At 38.2% G+C, this 19,662-nt stretch overlaps 2 protein-coding genes across 2 annotated transcripts in view; one reads left to right on the top strand and one right to left on the bottom strand.

Annotated features, from left to right (window-relative positions):
• Positions 1–19,662, bottom strand: part of DLC1 (DLC1 Rho GTPase activating protein) — a 514,332-nt gene that overhangs the window by 431,920 nt on the left and 62,750 nt on the right. The window contains exon 3 of the mRNA XM_057303350.1: positions 17,775–17,844. The gene's annotated coding sequence lies outside the window, so the exon portion shown is untranslated. The remainder of the gene's footprint in view (positions 1–17,774; positions 17,845–19,662) is intronic.
• On the top strand, positions 16,914–18,382 carry CUNH8orf48 (chromosome unknown C8orf48 homolog). The gene has a single exon (XM_026508472.4). The coding sequence runs from the start codon at positions 17,125–17,127 to the stop codon at positions 17,902–17,904; it is 780 nt and encodes a 259-aa protein (XP_026364257.1). The 5' UTR covers positions 16,914–17,124; the 3' UTR covers positions 17,905–18,382.

Here is a 19,662-nt window from a genome sequence, read left to right as displayed (position 1 = left end):
TTCTAAAGTCTGTTATGTTTGATAATCAGTCTTAATGGGATTCTAAGTATTAGGAGAAAACACTGAAGGTCAGGTAACATAACTGTGTTACAGGAAAGTTAATAGCTTTTTCAAAAGTCTTTTCTTTGGGAGCTCATTATCCTGCACAAAGTTAAAAACTGTACTAGAAAGTACTTCCATCTGAGCCGAAAATTCTTTAAAATGTACTACAAAGAACTAGGTAAGGTAAGCAAATTTAGCTGCTTTAACCCTATGATTACATTTCAATTATCTGTGTTTCCACACATCTATGAAGTATCCCAGTGAAATCACACAGAATCATTGCTGTGTACTTAACATACACAGTTCATATATGCGACACAATTAGTCTAAAAAAGGTTGATACATTAAACAGCAGAGGGATTAAATTTTTAAACCATATAAAAAGGATGTGGTAGAGAAAACATCTGGAAAAGAACAGGTTGATTGAAATAGGCCTGCATGGTTTCAGGAATGGAAGGTCATATTAAACTAATCTCCAAAAGAACTCTGAGAGTATTACTGCCAAAATAGACAAAGGCAATTTAGGGATGTAATACATTCAGATTTTCAAGGATCACAGGAAAATACTGGAGCTTAAAGTCAGTCTAGCAATGCATTATACTTTTTTTTCCTTTCCATTGTTTTCAAAGATGACTATCTGGCATGTTTTTAAAATCCATGTGGCTAGGCAGAAACAGCTATATTCATGAAAGAAATATTTACTGTGCTTACGAGGTGCCAGGCAGGTACTGAGATTAGAAAAACAAGTGATGTATCTTCATCCCTGAGACTCCAAAATCTGATCTGAGAGCCAGACAACTACCCTAACCATACAATAGAGAAACACTAACCAAGACTGAGGTCTGGCATGATCCGCTTGAGATGTTTAAGGATGATTTGAATTTTAATACTAAGGATGAGGATAATCCTCATTCCTGTCCCATGGTGAAGAAATAAATATATGGAGGCATATGGTTTTCTGCAGAAGCACTTTGTAGAAAGAGAAAAGAAATGAAATAACAGAATCTTAGAGCAGAATACTGCATACATTCTTTTAGTTATTTCTAAAGCAGCTTTAGCGGTCTTAAAATTAGCTTAAACCCTATCGAATAGATGACTCATTTAATCAGATTGTTGACTACAGTTATGACTTGAATCTAGCTGCATGTTTCATGTCTCATCACGGAACTACAGAGTCATAAAGAAGAGTTCAATCTTGCCATTTGAAACAACACGGATGGATCTAGAGGGTATAACACTAAGTGAAATAAGTCAGTCAGAGAAAGACAAATACCATATGATTTTTACTTATATGTGGAATTTAAGAAACAAAACAAATGAACAAAGAAAAAAAAAAACGAGACAAACAAAAAAACAGACTCTTAAATATAGAGAACAAATTGCTGGTTGCCAGAGGGGAGGTTGGGAGGGGGTGAGCGGGTGAAGTAGGTAGAGTGGATTAAGAGTACACTTATCATTATGAGCCTGAGGCATGTACTGAAATGTTGAATCACTATATTAACACCTGAAACTAATAAAATAACACTGTATGTTAATTATACTTTAATTAAAAAATAGGGGCGCCTGGGTGGCGCAGCGGTTAAGCGTCTGCCTTCGGCTCAGGGCGTGATCCCAGCGTTCGGGGATCGAGCCCCACATCAGGCTTCTCCGCTAGGAGCCTGCTTCTTCCTCTCCCACTCCGCCTGCTTGTGTTCCCTCTCTCGCTGGCTGTCTCTATCTCTGTCAAATAAATAAATAAAATCTTTAAAAAATAAATAAATAAATAAATAAATATACATATATATTTTTAAATCATGGAACTATACAGCTAGAAAGGATCATAGAAAATTCTGGCTCAGAGATCCTTTAAATCTGTTCTTTAACACACAAAAAACTCTCACATTTTTACAGTGAATTAGTCTAGAACTAATCAATGGGATAAATGAAGATAAACAGTTTTTTCTCGTACAAGAATTCTCAGTGAATTCACTCTACCACTGTGCATTGTATTAACTGCAAAAACAGCACAGTTTATAGCATTTCCCAAACTTCTTTAATTAAGAACACTTCACGGGGAATGTTAATTTGAGAATTCTTTGGAAAATATTGTCTTAGCCCAACTCACCTACTTTGCAAAGACAGAATTAAGATTCAGTGAATTAAGTGATTTATACAGTGGGTTATAGTGAGCCAAGACTAAGAACTGAGCTTTTAAAGATTTATTTACTTATTTTAGAGAGAGAGAGAAAGAGAGAGGGTGAGCATGAGTGGGAGGGGCAGAGGGAGAGGGAGAGAGAATCTCAAGCAGACTCCATGCTGAGTGAAGAGCCCTATGTGGGGCTCAGTCTCATGACCCTGAGATACGGACCTGAGCTGAAACCAAGAGTTGGATGCTTAATCACCTGTGCCACCCAGGCACTCCAGAACTGAGCTTTTAGATTTTGAGTTTAGCACTCATTCTTCCAAATGATGGTCTTCAATTTGCACACACTTATCTCTGGGAGCACTGAAAGATTTTCTAGACATATGTAGGCACAGAGAATTTTAAGGGAATCTGGCTTCATATTTGTTTCTTAAAATTGATTTGCCTACAAACAAGTCTGGGTGTTGATCATGGGGTTGATCAGGGTTACTCTCTCCTTTCTTTCATCCCCTTCTATAATGGTATATTGGAGGAAAGATTTCCGTTCAAGGTAAAGCAGTAGTTTTTAAGGAATTTAGCTGGCTGTCATTACCTAGCCACAGAATTAGGAATAGGAACAGCAAACTAAAATCTTGTTACTTCAGCTTACACAATATTAGTCTCATTAATGCAATAGCTACCAATACCCACAGAACCTTAACATATTAAGTTTTGATAGTAGCAGCTACTAATGTGCCACTGATTATTAACGATCAATGAAGTAACCTTTATAAATCATTATATTGCAAATTACGTACCAGCAGCTTTTACGTATGTATACATCACCTTTCTTTCTATTATTTTAGATGAAGTATCTGTGCATCTCTCTAAAGCCTTTCCATGCATGTACTAAATCCCTTCCTCTCTTACCTGCCTTTCTCTTCCTGTCTCCTGCCTCTGCATATTTTCCCAGTTGATTGGATTTCTCATCAGCATGCTCACATACTGTTTTTCTCTCATATTAAAAACAATCCTCTCTTGAGTCGACTTGCACCTCCAGCTATTTCTCATTTTTTTTTTATTGTTTCCCTTTATAGCAAAGCATTTCAACAGAGTTACCTACACACATTGCTTCTATTTTCTCTCTTCTGGTTCTCTATAAAACTAGTTCCCATGAATTTTTGATCCCCCTAACTCAAAGTTATTCTTGTCCAGGTCACCAAAGTCCTCCACATTAATAAGTCTGATGGTTGATTCTCAGCCTTTATCTAGCTTAAGGACATTTGCTATGGTTAATGACTTCCTCCTGTTTGGAATACTTTCTTCGCTGGGCTTCCAGAACACTACGTCCTCCTGGTTTTCTCCGAATCTCCCTTGCTACTCCTTCTCAGTGTTCTTTGCTGGATCCCCTCATATCCCTATCCTCGATATTAGAGTCCACAGGGCTCGCTTGTTTATCTTCCCATCTATAAACACTCTCCTTGTGATCTCATCCAGTCTCATGGTTTTGAAAACTATCTATATACACATGACTTTCAAACTTCTATATCGCCATCCGTCTTCTTCCTTGGTTTCCAGACTTACATATGAGAGTATGTACTTGAAATCTCCACTTAGGTGTCCAAGAGGCATCTCAGAGTTAAAATTTCCAAACATTGCTCTTTCAGTCTTCCCCACCAATTGCTTGTCTTTTAATCTTTTCTATTTGCATTACTGATAACTCAATCCTTCCAGTTTCTCATCCTTGACTCTCTTCTTCCTCACATCTCATGCCCAACGCCACTGAGAAATCTCTTAAGCTCCAATTTCAAAATATCTCTAAACTACAACCATTTCTTACCACTCCCACTGCTACCACTCTGGTTTGAGAAACTGTGATCTCTTGCTTGGACTTTTGCTGCTTCTATCTTTGTACTCCAACACCATAATACTCCCCCCTTCCTCCCCTAAAATCTGTCAGAGCAGCCAGCTATATCTTGTTAAAATGTTTGCTCAAAATATTCTAATGGCTATTTCTCTCACTCACAGCAAATCCCAAAGAGTTTATAAGAGCCGACAAGGCCCTACATGATAAGGTTTTCAATTCATGCTCCACTATTAACCTCCAATTCCTTGCGTCTACTCTAGGCAGCCCAAACACTTCTGCTGTTCTTCAAGCATGCCAGACTGCTCTCAGTGGAAGACATTTGCTCTTGCCGTTCCCTTAGTCTGTATGCTTTTCCTCACCAACTTCATGGCTCATTCCCTGACCTCCTTCATGTCTGTTCCAATCTCATCTCTTTGGAGAGATCTTCCCAATTTAAAATGACAAAATTCCTCAGAGCTTCCTCGCTCACAGTCTTCTGTGCTCTATTTTTCTCCATTTCACATACCACCTTCTCATGTAATTCACTGATTTATTATGATTATATGTCTCCAAACAGTAGAATATAAGCTGTCTGAGGTCAAGCTTCTTGTATGTTTTATTTGCTATGTTATTCCAAGCGGAAAAAAAAAAAAAAGCATGTTTGGAAAGATATAAAATATACCAGTTTTGGAGTAGTGAACACATTTGGGGAGGAATGGTAAGGAATAAAACTGGTTAGGATGACCAGGTAGCTTTAATTTTACTATCTGTAGCATGTTTTTGCTTTTTAACGACAAAGAACCCAATCATTTTTGTTGCATGCTAGTGGTGGGTGCAAGGGTTCTAGTTATATCTGTCGTCTGAACTTTCTGAATGTTAAAGTATTTTATAGTGTGAAAAATACCAATTTGCTAAGAATGAAAGAGGGTGGCACATCCAGCAACTGTAGGTCTGAACGGCTGGAGCAGAGATGCGGGAGAAGGGCAAATGGCAGAAAGAGAGAGGAGAAAGAGTACTGGCCTAGCATACTGTAGTAATGGGAAGTGGGGCTATTTATAAAAGGGTATTTAGAACAGGTGTCATAGAGCAGTGCTTCTCAAGCCTCAACATGCATAGGAATTATGGAAGGCTTTGTTTTAATGTGCAAATTCCAATTCAGTTGGTCTGAGAGGGACCATGTCCCTTGTAAGACTCTGCCAGGTGATGCCAACGCTCCTGGTCCTAAAACACTGATAATAGGGTCCTGAAGTGTAGGATCTGTAACGTGGCTGCACACTGGAATCCCCTAGAGCATTAAAGAAAATACTGATGTCTGGGTCCACCGCCCCCCCCCCCCCCCCCCCCCCCCGCCAAAGATTCTGATTTAATCATCATTGGGGGTGGTCTGGCTACCACCCAATATTTTAAAAGGTGATTTTAAAGCACAGAGGAATTTGAGAAAAGCTATTGGGGCCTATGCTTGGTGCCTTCCCAGTATACTGCCTCTTCGGAGGACTCCCTCGTGATGCTGTTTCCTGCAGTCTCCTGCTAAGGGGTTTTGGGGCAGAGGTCACTGGGCTGCACCACCTGACGCTGCTGCTCAGGCCAGGCCACATGCCAATGTGGACACAGGCTGGCCATTTAACTGGTGTGCCTTCTACTGAATGAGGCCTGGCGGGCCAATTATTTCAAGTACCTGACTCAGTATTACATGCAACACAAAAGCAGGGAAAGCCTAGGCTTACTTCTCAGGAGGAAGCCATCAGAGATGCTGCCCTCTGTTGGCAGACCAACAAATCAATGATTTGATCATCTAATTCATTTATTATTTTCAAAATGTACTGATGGTCTGATATGTACAAGACCTAGAACTTAATGGTGAAGAAGACAGACTTTTTGCAGTCCTGGCAGGGCTTACAGTCTACCAGTTATGACCTACCGTGAACCTACGACACCGCTGTAGACTTATTTATAATGTGGTCATTGCTGCATGCGTATTCTGTTTCCTGAAAGCAGGAGCAGTAGAGGTCGAACGGAAAGGTTTGTCTCAGATGATGCATAAGCCGAGACCTGAAGGATGGGTAGTAATCAGTGAAGACAATGGGTAAGAGACAGGGGAAAGCTGCTGTTGAATACTGAGTGTTAGGCTCTTTCTCAGGGGAATTTTCAGGTGCTTAAGCAATTTCCTTTCTCCTTCTTCCTCAAGTATTTTTTATATAGAGACCTTAGTAACTATTATCCTAAATGTTTCACTGTTTTTTTGTTTTGTTTTCAATCGGAAAGAGCCAACTTATGTCAGCTATGGTTCCAGCCCAGACAAACCAATGAGAAGCAACAAGAAGGGGAGCTGCGCTCTACCCTAGTTGCAATGTGGATAATTATTCGGAGAGGTGTTGGAGTGGAAGGAAGGGAGAAAGGAAGTGAAGGGTATGGGAAGAGTGTAGAGGTTGTGAGGCCAACTTGAAGACAGGTGCCCTGGATCTAGTGAAGGATGTCAGTGTCGGGGGTGTGACTGAAGAGAAGCAGCCTGGGCGGGGGGGGGGAGGTCAGGACAGGATTTTGTGACTGGGGGGATCTGGGGAGAGGAAGGACACATGGATGATCCCAAGGATTCAGACTCCTTGACTCATGCGCAGGTTTCCTTCCTGTGTTTCATGAGTTTCTAACCTCATAACCACCATTTCTTGACCATACTCCTATTACCCAATTACATTAATATCTAATAATTCTAGACTTTTGATGGCACAAGCATCTCCAGATATTTCGTAACAGTAGAAAAAAGCATAGGAAATCAAATTACTTGTTTTTTTTTAAAAATCTGCTGTCTTTTTATGGGAAAGAGAATACTACATAGGTGGAAGTATGTTGCTTGGCATTCCTTTTGCTCCGCATGCCTTAGAACACAATGTTGCTGAGTCACTGGGCCATGGCAGAAATGACTGTGAGATAGTTTGATGCTGGGAGGTGGGGGTGGGCGGACAGGCCAAACAGATGGAAAAAACAGTACTCACTTTAAGTAACATCCAATAAAGTGGAGAATTTAAAACTCAAACATAAATTGCCAGAAATACTGGCAAAGTACCATGACAATTCTCTTTACCTTAGTTAATCATTTTGTTCAGATACACTTGTCATGTATTAAATAGACACCTAGATATCTTCTCCTATGATATAGTGAAATACTTAGAAATGGAAATCTACATGTAATCTTTAAAAAAAAGTTGGCAGAAACCATAATTGTAATTTTCAATTCCCACTCCAAACAATTGCCACTCCAAAATTAATTTGAATCTTTAACATACTTCTAAGCAATACAAATAGTAGGTGACGAATGGGGAAAAGGGATATTATTTCAGAATTTTTTGTTAGAATTCAATAGTTTTACTGGTATACTTTAAAAAATATTTTAATAGGTGTTGGGGAGAGGTGATTCAACAATTATTAGAAAAACTATAGGTCTGACATAATTGCATTTCATGCTATTATTATTATGATTATAATATGTGAATATATTATAATGTTATTACGTATGTCCTAACATGAAATCAAAATCTGAAGCTAGTTCAGATGATAGCCTTATGCACTAACAGTACTTTCCTTAACCAAAGATTACAAAATTTGATAGAAAACATTTTTTAATCTAAAAATATGAAGAGAAAAAAATTTAAAAATAAAAATATGAAGAGAGGAGGAAAGCAAAATAAATTATATGCAGGGAAATATATTTGCATTTAAAGAGTTTAACAAATGTGGTACATGGATTTTAGTAAAGGAAAGAATTCAGCTTCTATTAGCTAGAACAATGGCTGGCATTGTGAGATTGACTTTTCTGACATTTATATTCTATTGACCTGAAAAGCTTGATCTCACTAAAACTGGGAGATCAGACAACTAGAAAAAAATATGAAGATGATAGAAATGTTGAGATGGTAGAGCTCAAGGATTCCTGGTTTTGGTTTTTTTTTTTTTTTTTTTTTTTTTTTTAAGGTGGGGGTTGCGGAGGGAGAGGAAGAGAGAGAATATTAGGCAGGCTCCACACCCGGGGCAGAGCCTAATGTGGGGCTCGATCTCACAACCCTGAGATCATGACCTAGGCTGAAATCAGGAGTTGGATGCCCAACTGACTGAACCACCCAGGTACCCCAAGAATTTCTGTGCTTTAATTACTTCCACTTTTTTTTTTCATTGAGGAAGTAACTTGTGTGTTTGTAGTTATTTGCTGGTCAAAGTATTTCTACACATTTAACTGTATCAGTGCTTTGGATAAGTCTTACTGGATGGGTGGACTACAAAGGCAAAAAATCAGAATCAGAAAAGTAGAATGCTTGTTAACAATTAGTTTACTCATAATGTAGGAGCCCACTAGAAGGATCTCAGTCTTCAGCTTCCATATTAAATCTACCCTGGAATTGCAAGGATGGTGATTGCAACTACCTGGTATTGGGTAACAAAGCTCTAGTCTATATTCCTTTATTTAATCGTTAACAGCACCCAAGAGATGGGGGCTGCTATCCCTATTATATTACAAGAAACAAAAATGAAGGAGCTGATAGAACTTGAGTTTGGGGAAAGGGTTCATAATTTTTTCTTCTTAAAATTTATCAGTGCTAATGAACCTTCTAACTTGTTTGTATTTAGGTTAACTGAAGCCCATATTTTATAGACAGCTGCGGCAATCACTCCCCGATTGTTCTTTAGGTCACTTTATCAAAGCTTGCGTTGGGGCCTATCGATGTAGTAGTAGTCGAGGGAAGGGAGATGTCCAATTACATAACACAGTATGAGAATAATATATTAAAATATAACAAGGGGACCACGTTTAATACTTCTTACTTAGGATTAGGTAGTCTAATTAGTGTTGATTCATTTGATGTCATTGTCTTCATTCCTGATGAATTTTATGGTTGTTCTTGTTCTTATAATGTTAATTGTTATCACATATTTAATAAAGAGGAGGGACTTGCGGGAGGCTCAGTGGCTTTCACCTCCACGCTTTTATCTCCATGTGATTTCAGAAGTATAACTCTTGGCTTTGGGGGATGTAGTAATAAAAAGGGGCAGACAAAAACAAACTCTACAACTTTACAAACAGCGAGAATTAGCTTAATGGCATATAGCCACACTTATTAGTAAAGGGTCTAACAAGTCTGATGCATGAAATGTAGCCACAGAAAGGACAAGAAACAGTCTCTGCTAGCTAGAACAAAGGCTGATATTGTGAGATTTCCGTGGCATAATATACAGGCTTCAAATAAGAGTTCTGGTCAGTGAGACATAAAGGAAGTGCTTCATTAGCTATCACAGTGCAGACCTCTCAGGCTTGTACCACGGGGCAGCACGCAGCAAGGGCATGGGCGCAAAGAATGAGCTATTCACTCAGGTTTCATAATCTTGCTCTGTTTCAGCCTCCTGGGTTGACAGCTTTCAAGTTAAGCATGGAAGGCTCTAAAGAAACAGTCTTACATTCTTCAGTGATAGAGTTTGTTTTTGGAAAATGCCTATCTAAAATAAGGAGATAAAATAAGTCAAGTCTGTGAGCTCAATTTATTGCATTAGATGTCTTTCCAGAGCATAGTGAGATTTTTATGATTGCTTTGAACACTTCAATAAAATAGTTCTACAGAAATATTGGTCTCAAATGAAATTATTTGCAATTTCTATGTCATTCAACCCTATGCAATCATATGAATATTCATTTTACAGTGAAAGCTTACTTTGTAAGTAGGAAAATTACAGTAAAATGCTTTGCAAAGATACTGAGTAGAAGAAAAATCATTCTATATAGTAGTTTTCAGGAAAACCGCTGTGAATTCCAATCTTTTTCCCCATCATCCAGAGTTACAGACCTCTGGCCCTCAAGAAAACACAAAACTATGTAACTCAAACTTAAGTTAATGACATTATTTCTGGATGCATTTCATACATCCTCTGTGCTTTGAAGAGGAATGTATGATAATTTGGTTCTGATTTATATTAATTTCCTAGATGCCAATGTCAGTATGAAATAGTATTGCCCAGAGGCCCAGGGACCTAACTTCACAAAATTGCACAAAGATGCTGAGAATCGTTCTCAATTTGAAGTACAGTGAAGGGGAAGTAAATAAGGCTAGAAAACCTATATATCATGTTGTTATCAGGGAATTTTCAAGAAAAATAGTAAAGGAAATCATACAATTCAAATTCATATTTAACATTACTTGTTGTAAAGAATATCACCACTGGTGCACTTAAATATAGTGGAGCTATTTATTTCTAAAATAACTGAGTAATTTCTGCCCTAAACTTGTTTGGAATTTCCCCAGATACTCCGATGGAGCAGTGGAAAATCAGTGCTTAAAAACATTAAAAACCCTGAAATATACCGATCAAAATATTTTATTTTTTTCTTTTTTTTAACATTTTATTTATTTATTAGCGAGAGAAAGCATGCACAAGGTGGGGGGGGGGAGCGTCAGAGGGAGAGGGAGCAGGAGAAGCAGGTTCCCCACTGAGCAGGGAGCCTGAAGCCGCTCCATCCCCAGGCCCCAAGAACAGATCCTGACCTGTGACCTGAGCTGAAGGGAGACCCTTAAGGGACCTAATCACTCAGGTGCCCTATTTTATTTTTTTTCAATCAAAATATTTTAAAAGATCTGTTTAAAATTAAAAATTTAAATTGTTATTTTCCAGGAAGAGCAATAATTTCTTACTTAAAACACTAAAGTGAGCATCTCTCTCTCTAAAGTCTGCCCAGTCCTGTTTGTAACAGTATCAGAGAATGTAAGTTGTATTCACAAGGCCTCCAAGGGCCTTCATCCAAAACAAAGATACTTCTTAATTAACAAAGTCGAACTTACTCGCTAGAATGTAGCCCTACCTACACCTGTAAAGCAGTTGGTCTTTTCTTAAGTCACTGTATTTAACTACTCTATTTTTCTCACTTAGCAAATCACAAGCAGTTTTACAATAAACTCTAGCCTGGAGGCAGACCATTAAATTAGCCTTTAATCTGTTTTTCATAAAAACCACATGCTATGGATTCACTTGCAACCCCACCAAATTCCTCTGTTGAAGTCCTAACCCTCAGTACCTCAGAATGTGTATCCCTTTAGAGATCTGGTCTTTACAGAGGTAAGCAAGTTAAAATGAGGTCATTAGGTAGGATGCCAATATTGGACACCAGAATGGCTGGTGTCCTTATGAAGGGTGAAATTTGGACACACAGACATGCATATGGGCAGAACACCATATGAACATGAAGACGGCCATCTACTAGTCAAGGAGAGAGGCCTGGAACAGACCCTTGCCTCAGAGCCCTCAGGAGGACCCAGCCCTGGAAATGCCCTGATTTCAGATTTCTAGTTTCTAGACTATGAGGCATTTTCTGTTATTTAAGCCACTCAGTTTGTGATATTTTATTATAGTGGTCCTAGCAAATTAATATACCACACAAATAAAAAATTAATTGATGAATTTCTTCAATATTTTATCTATCTATCCATCTATATGAGCTTTGCTATGGTAGCATTTTATAGGACAATTCTATGTCACACAGATCATTTTTGTTCTTCAAGATCCAAACCATTTCTCAACTATCAGAGGTTTATATATGTTTTACAAATCCAAGACAAAGATACAGCTACTATAAACAATACACATTTACTAAACTAGCAGGCTATAAAATAAAAACACAGGTGTCAACGGCATTCCAGTAAGTAAATAATAATCAGCTGCAAGATATAGTGGAAGAACTAACCTCCTTTACGGTCACTAGCATAAAAGTATACAAAATAAAACAAAATAAAATCCATAAAGGACCTAAATGAGTAAACTAACTGAAAGATGCCAAAGTACACTTGAACACTTGTAAAGACAGGCCATATTTCTGGGTAGGAAGACCCAATTTAACATTCCTCAATGTTTATCAACTTAGAGTATTATAATAAAAGCCTTTATATATATATATATACACACACACACACACACACACACACACACACACACACTTTTTTTTTTTTTTACTTTTATCCTGAAGCAAGACAGGTTGGTTATAAAGTTCATTTGGAAAGATAAAGAAATAACACATAAGAAATTCCCGAAAATGAAGGAAAGGGGTCTGGCCCTATGAGAAGTTAAAACATATTACAGAGTCTGTTAAAACAGTATAGTATTGGTATACAGAAACAGAAGGGCAGACCAATGTATTAAAGTTGATATTCCAGAAAAAAACCCACAATGAAACAAAAAAAAAACTAAGTGTGTGTGGGAATTTATGATAAAGTCAGCATCTAAAAGCAGTGGGTTGACGAAGAACATTTTGGGAAGTATGGCTGGGATCACTGGATAGCCATACAGAAAAATATAAAATTAGGTTCATTCTTCATATTAGAGAAGAAACTATAAATGGATTAGAATGGTAACACAGAGAAGAAAAAGAATCATAAATACTATGAGAAAACACGAGCGATTTTATTTATAATATGGAAGTAGACAAAATTTTTCTAAATAAGATTAAGAATTCTAGAACAGTAAGGAAACAGATAAATTTGCTACATGAAATAAAGAAGCCAACTTTTGCATGGCAAACAGCATAAGCAAATAAAAACACAAAGTGGGAAAATCATTTGGGACTTATCCCATAGACAAATGGTTAATATTTTCAACATTAAAGTGATTTTAAGTGCTTTTTTAAGAGTTCAGAAGGATAAATAAAAAGTCTTGTGGAAAAAATGGGTAAAATGAATAGACAGTGCACAAGAAATAACTGTAAATGGCCCTTCTACATATAAAATGGTGTTCAATCTCACTTATAATAAGGAGAATTCAATTTAAGATCGCACTGAGATACCATTTCTCATCCATTAGATGTACAAAAATTCATAAATCTGAGTACATAGCCTGATGGCTGGGCTCTTGGGAACCACTCTTCTTATACATGGCTGGCAGCAATGCAAAATGTACATCCCTCATAGAGGGAAATTTGGAAATATGTTTAAAAAAAGAAAGAAAAATAAAACTACCTCACATGACTGAATTTTCGATTTGCTAATTTCAGTCCTAGAAATCTTACTGGAGATATAGCTTTCCAAATGCTAAGAAAAATTTGATTCCTTAGAAGACCAAAATGCTCATCAAAATGTGGGAATTACTGCGGCACCTTCCTCCGATACAACGCAGCTGTAAAGGGAAACAAGGAAGGTGCGTATAGGTCGAAGGGAAGTGATATCCCAGATACGTTTTTAAGAAAAAAGCAAGAAGAAAGTGCAAAGCGGTGTGTAGAGTACGTGGAATATATTTTTTAGTACGAAAGGTTGTACAAATGAATATTGATGTATAACTTCAAAAAGAAACTTGGAAGAATAAACCAAAAACTTTAATGACTGCCTGCCTACAGGGAAAAGAATAGTAGATACAGAGAAGAAAGCTAAATTTCTGTCTGCTCTTTTCTTTTTCCTTTTTAAAATTGTTTGTACTTGAGAAGAACTGGGGAGTAAAAGAGCTCTGAGAGCCCTATCAGCCAAATGCAGTGAACAGACCTCCATACAAGCATGCAACTTGCAAAAAGGCATTTTTGACACGGAAATTTGAATACAGAATAATTATTAGATGATATGAAGGAATTATTAGTTTTAGATGTGACACTCATCATAATGTCGTTATCTTTTTAGAAAGGCCTCAACTACTAGAGTTATAAACTGAAGTATTTATGCATAAAATAATATTATATCTTAGATTTTACGTACTACAGCAGGGGGTAAAAGTGCAAGGGAAGAATTAATATCTTAAAAGCTTTCAAATTGTACATACATTTGACCATCAATTACAATTTCTGGAATTTATCATAAATGTATAGCTAGGAATGTATATAAAGACTTAACTTGAGAAACATTCATTCTGATCATTCTGAGGAGTAAAAAACCCTGGAAATACCTTCTGCCTAAATAATTTAATTAGCTAAACAAAGCAAATATGTTGAAATTATGTTGAAAAAGAACTTTTACAAATTGAATGCAAAAGCCATATTATTACTAATTGAAGAAAATAGTTTATAAAACAAAAATGTAATCTAGATTCTATTAGCAAAAATTATTCAAGGAAAAATAGAAAACGTTTTATAAGTCTCTATAGTATAATCTTTGGGACATCAGAATTCAGGTAACTTACTTGAAATCAATATTGGTGGCTTATCTTTTAAAGTACAATAGACATATATTACCTTTGCAAGATAATAATTACTAAAGTAAAAGGCAACTGTGCATAAGACAATCAATTTTAGAAAAATTATAGAAGACACACAGGAAAAAAAGGATGGAAAAATTGAGATATTTGTGAGGAAAAAATACTTTAAGGAAATGAAGAACCAGTACTGTCCTCTAAGTTGAAATCATTATTTAACATGAGTGATGTTAAGATTCTTTACTCTGCAAACATTGTTTCTCACAGTGAGATTTCTGACACATTCATCTTAGAGCCTTAGGAGAAGAAATAATATTTCATTTTGCTTGATCCACAGAACCAAGTACAGTGCTGAGAAGGTTACATAAAGGGTAGAATATTGTTGAAAGATTTGTCAGCTTAATTTCCCTTATTCATACACTAGATTCCCTCCTGGTACCCTGAACGCCACAATGGCTCCAGGAAGGGGTACAGGCTAAATGTCACCTGGGAAGGAAGGAGCTATGATACCTGAGGGGGAGAAATGCTTGCCGAACAGGAAGAAACTGAAAGTGTGTCCTTCTCCCTCTGAGAAAAGAGAAAGAAGAGAAAAAGGGAATCAGACAGAAACACTAATTTATTTTGACCTCCTCTCTCTGGGGTTAAGCCCCATAGCTGTAAAGCACATTTGATTGCTGAGGAAAAGCTGGAAAAAGAGCTTTGCCCTGCTCCCCATTAAGAACTTGGAAGGAAGAGACCGTGTTTGCAAGGCAATAAAAGTCGTGCCATCACATGGTTAAGCCAGGAGCACCTGATTTATCTCTTTACTTCCTATTCCTCCCACCCCACTCCAGGCAATCTTCAGCCACAATTCCTTCTGTAAAGGACCCCAACATTCCCATCAGCCCCTAAGAGATGCCTGAGGTTTCTGGAGGAAAGCTTGCCAGAGGAAGTCACCTGAGTGATGGATGCTATGCCGTGTGTGCCAAAGTACATTCTCTCTGGCACTTCTCACACACGCTTGTGAAAGAAAAAGAGCCAGTATACAGGAGGGAGCCAAAGTACTCATGGGTGTCCAAGGCCCAGGCAAGAGGGCCAGGAGAGGTTTTGACAAGTTCCACTAACCTTAGATTTTGTCAGGACCCTGGAAGGACTGTGACTGACTGTGCCTTGGAAAACACCCATGCTGGAGTATTAAACAATTTACTGGGTCAGTCATGCTGATTATTACCAAAAAAAAAAAAAAAAAGTTAATAACAGAATATATAGGATAAAGTTATTAAAAATAGTTAGCTAATTAGAAGATATGAATATGTTTTATTATAAAGTATAGCTCCTTTGATCAATGTTTTTGGGGAAAATATGGGTTATGATGAATTATGTATAAATAGAGAATAAGGAAGGTTTTTAAAATAAAAATAAAAAGTGAAAATCTTGAGCCCCTGAGATGCTGGAAATCACTTGGAACCATCCACAAATTATCTGCTACCTCTTTTTAAAGACCAACATGATATGATAAAATATTATCTGGGTTGAATACATGAAGTTGCAATCTCTTTATCATCAATGTGAAGCGGGTTCATATTTGAGAGATGCTTTTTGAACATTTCAGACCTTTGACTCATCGCCAAGATGAACATTTTTTGGAATAACATTAAATATATCCGGCTAGACCTGAATAACAGCACTGCGTGAGAGAGAGAGAGAGACAGAGAGAGAGAGATCTGACCAAGAGAGCCCATTCTCTTGAAATTATCTCAGATACTTAGTAAGACGTAGACTCAAATATTTATTAAGACCTAGAAAAAGTCAATCTTCAGAGACAACATATGATAATTCATGAGAACAGTTATTAATAAAATTCTACTGTGTTTTTAAAAAGGCTGTTTTAAAGGCATATGTCATGGGTAAAAGAGTAAATGGGGGGGTTCAGAAAGATAAAGATTGGAATTCTCGAGCTGGAAGTACACTGATCTGTGTGAGGTTATATTTCTTTCTGTTTTCACAGTCATTCAGTGCATTTACTTCACAGATTCATCCAATGCCTTCTAATGTGTCACGTACCTGGTGAGTGCTGGGCAACAAAGGCTTGGTTTCTGCCCTCATGGAGTTTTTAACCTAACGGGGTGATGGGGTGAGGGGCATCATCTTATAGCTGCAAACCATGAAAGAAAGGCTGTAAAGAGTTTGGGGGCAGCAGGGTGGCTATGAAGCCCTTCCCGAGGAAATGGGACTTGAAGGAGGGGCAGTAATAAATCCTATAAAGAGAAGGGGTGTTGACGTGCCAGTCGAGGAACTGCCGGAACCAAAACCTGAGAACCCGTGTTTGGGAAAACCGGAGCACAGAAAGTTGTGCAAGATGCGCAGGCAGGAGTCTTGCAGGATGGTTTCAGTCTTTCGATATTGTTCTAAGACAGTCTACATATAGGTGATCTGGCTACATGGCCTGCAGATGTGTTTTTGCTTGCGCTTTTTGGCCAGCATTTTTGTTGTTTATTTGGCCGGTCATACATTCTCGAATTAGTCTGAGGCCGCCTATCCCCACTGGCCTCACACACGTACACTTGTGAGACCCCTGAGGAAAAACAGTTGGCCAGCTTTTCTCAAGGATTGTTAGATTTTGTACTTAAAACAGCACTAAGGAGGAGCCGCTACAGAGCAAACGGAGCCTCCGCTTTGCAAAGCCAGCAGGACCTGCGCCTGTGCCGCGCCGGCAGCCGCGCCGGCAGAGGTTGCGCTCGGGAGGGCGGGGAAAGAGGAGGAGCTCCGCGCCAGTACCCACTGCGCATGCCCGCCCTCGTTGCCAAGGCAGCCGGGAAGGCGTAGCCCGGAAGAGAATCCTTGCTAAGCCGCCTGCTCCGAGACCTACCCCTGTGGACTCCGGCTTGACTAGTTCCTGAGCCTGTCTAAATCAGGGCAGAGCAGATGAGGAGCCGAGTCTGATGCAAAGTGACAGCCATTCGCTGAGAAGCCTAGGGATTGAGAAGAGCGAGGGGAACTGGCCCAAACGGACATCAGGACTATGGCAGACCTTTCTGGCGAGACCTTTACTGATGAGGTACAGAGTTCCAGTTCTTTCAGCCCCTCTGGAGGACTGCAGCCCTGGCCCCATGACTCCGGGAGCACACCTGAGAGTGGAAAGACTGCACACAAACAATCTGAGCTTTCAGACTACAAAAATAATGAAACGAAGTTCAGTAGAAAATGGATCAACTATCTCAAGGGCAAAGAAACTAACTCTGGACAGTACCAATCAGACACTAAACCTCAAGCAGAAATCACTCGGGTATCTGATGAAGAACTGAATGCCCTGCAGTCTTTTTGTGCCGTTAAGATAAACCTGATCCGTCACAGAGCAAACTCTAAGGAGAAAAAGAGCAGCAGACATAAAAAGCCACAGCTTAGACTGGATGCAGAGGCTTCAGAGATAGATGCCTTAAGCTGTACTGTCCCTGATGAACTTTTGAACAGAATCTACCTAAAAAACATGAGGACCACACCAAAACAGGTGGCGACAGCGAAGCAACACATTTCTTCTTGGTGTCCCCATTGCAACAGAAAAAGAGGAGAACTGGCCCAATCTGTCTTTCTGCGACAGAAGAAGACTTTACTGGAGTCACTTCTACTCCAAGAGAAAATAGACAAACATCTTTATACCAAAGACTTTCTTACCCTTATTGGAGAAGCACATCAGGAGGGTTTTCCCAGGCTTTCAGATGACCCCAGAATAATCTGGAAAAGACTGAATCAGAAAAGTCAGATCAGATACTATGGTTTTGAAAGAGCAGATGTGGCAGAATGAAAAAAAATACTTGTCACTCACCTTTTCTCTACCACTTGACCAAAACAGGAGATAGTGTTTACCAATGATAATGTGTAATGTGCATAAATGTTTCTGTTGTATATCTGAATAATCATCATTTTTATAGGTACTTTGGAAACTAATTTAAGACTTGACTATGCTTCCTTCACAGATATGTGGACTAAAAACTCTCCATTCAGAATGTTTTTTTTTTTCCAGATTATTGAAGGCAATGCTGTAGTTGGTATACTACAGTGCTTACAACAATCCAGGAGAGAGATGTTGGTTGTTTAGACTAGGGTTTGACAGTACAGATAGAAAGACGTACAGAGATGTAAGAGATACTTAGGAGGTAATAATTAACAGTCTTTGGTGAAGAAATGGATATGGGATTTAAAAAAAGGTAATGTTAAGAATGTTACTAAGCTTCTGACTTGTGCACTTGGATGAAAGGTATCATTAAAGGAACATTGGAAAAGGATCTTGTTTGATGGTAGTGATTTAAGAGTGTGATTATTTGAACATGGTTAGTTTAAGGTATATCTAAAACATTTACATTAAAAGGTTGGGAAACAGCTGGTTATTTATGCTTGCAGTCTAGAGAAAAGGTCATGCCTAGAGATTTGAAATAAAGCGTGGGGTAGAATCACTACCTATAGTTGGAAACTGAAGTCAAAGATACGGTAAGCTTTTCTAGAAAAGAGTGGAAAGAGAGAAGAGGGTCTATGAGCAACTCCTGAGAAATTCAGCAACTAATGGCTGGGTGGAAGAGAATAAGCCAGCAAAGGAGGTTGAGAAGAAACCATCATAGAAGGATAAAGGAAGCCAGAAATGTGTAGTGTTACAGAGATCAAAGAAAGAGAACATTCCAAAAAGGATGGGCTAAGTATGCTAATGCAACAGAGAGTGCCTGTGAGATAATTTAGTTATGTGTTAGCCTCTGTTGACCTTAGCAACAGCCACTTCACTTGTGGAAACTGGGCAGACAGACAAAGTGGACTGAGGAGTAAATGTAAGGTAAGGAGATGAAGACTATGAATACACATACTCCCCGAAGTCTAGCTGTGCGGGGAGAAAGGGCGTAGCTGGAGGGAGATACAGAATTCAGGGAAGAATGTTACAGAGAGTGCTCTAAAAAGTCGTTTTGTTCATAAAGCTTTTATGAAACTTTTCTCGTTCATCTGATGAAACAATACCACCCCCTCGAGAATACCATTGCATTATGAAAATACATTTATTGGGAAAAGCGTTAGATGGCTTTCTGAGAAATCCTGTTATTTCTCTATAAAAATATAAATCCTAGAATTAGTGACAGTATCTAGAGGTCATTTTTCTACATGTCTAACAACTAAGCTATCACAGTCAAAACTAAATTTGTAAAAAACGGCATAAAATAGTTTTTGTATCATATTCTAATTAAGACTGAGTTTAGACCTTCATTTATGTATAAAGATAGTTTTGTCCTGTAGAACTTAGCATATTTCCTCTTAGTCATTCCTAAATAAAATGGAAAACATTACCATTTTCATATTAACTTTTTATTTGAAATCCACATTATGTCATGCTTTATCTTTGCCATCTCAATATATTCACATTTCACATAATCAAAATTCTGAATAATTTCCCATTTAGAATTCCCCATTAAAGGTCATAATCCACCCCCTTTGTAAACTAAGCTAGAAATCTTAGAGTCATTATTTGTTCCTGCTCTTTTTTATTAACAACCCCCAAGCTAACTTTTTCAGCAAGACCATTGGA

Source organism: Ursus arctos, unplaced genomic scaffold (assembly GCF_023065955.2).
Source record: "Ursus arctos isolate Adak ecotype North America unplaced genomic scaffold, UrsArc2.0 scaffold_27, whole genome shotgun sequence".
Classification (NCBI taxonomy): Eukaryota; Metazoa; Chordata; class Mammalia; order Carnivora; family Ursidae; genus Ursus; species Ursus arctos.
This window is presented reverse-complemented; position numbering and strand designations above follow the sequence as displayed.

Excerpts from the sequence above, each read along its gene's own strand:
- CUNH8orf48 (XM_026508472.4), top strand. The coding sequence starts at position 17,125 with ATGGCAGACCTTTCTGGCGAGACCTTTACTGATGAGGTACAGAGTTCC.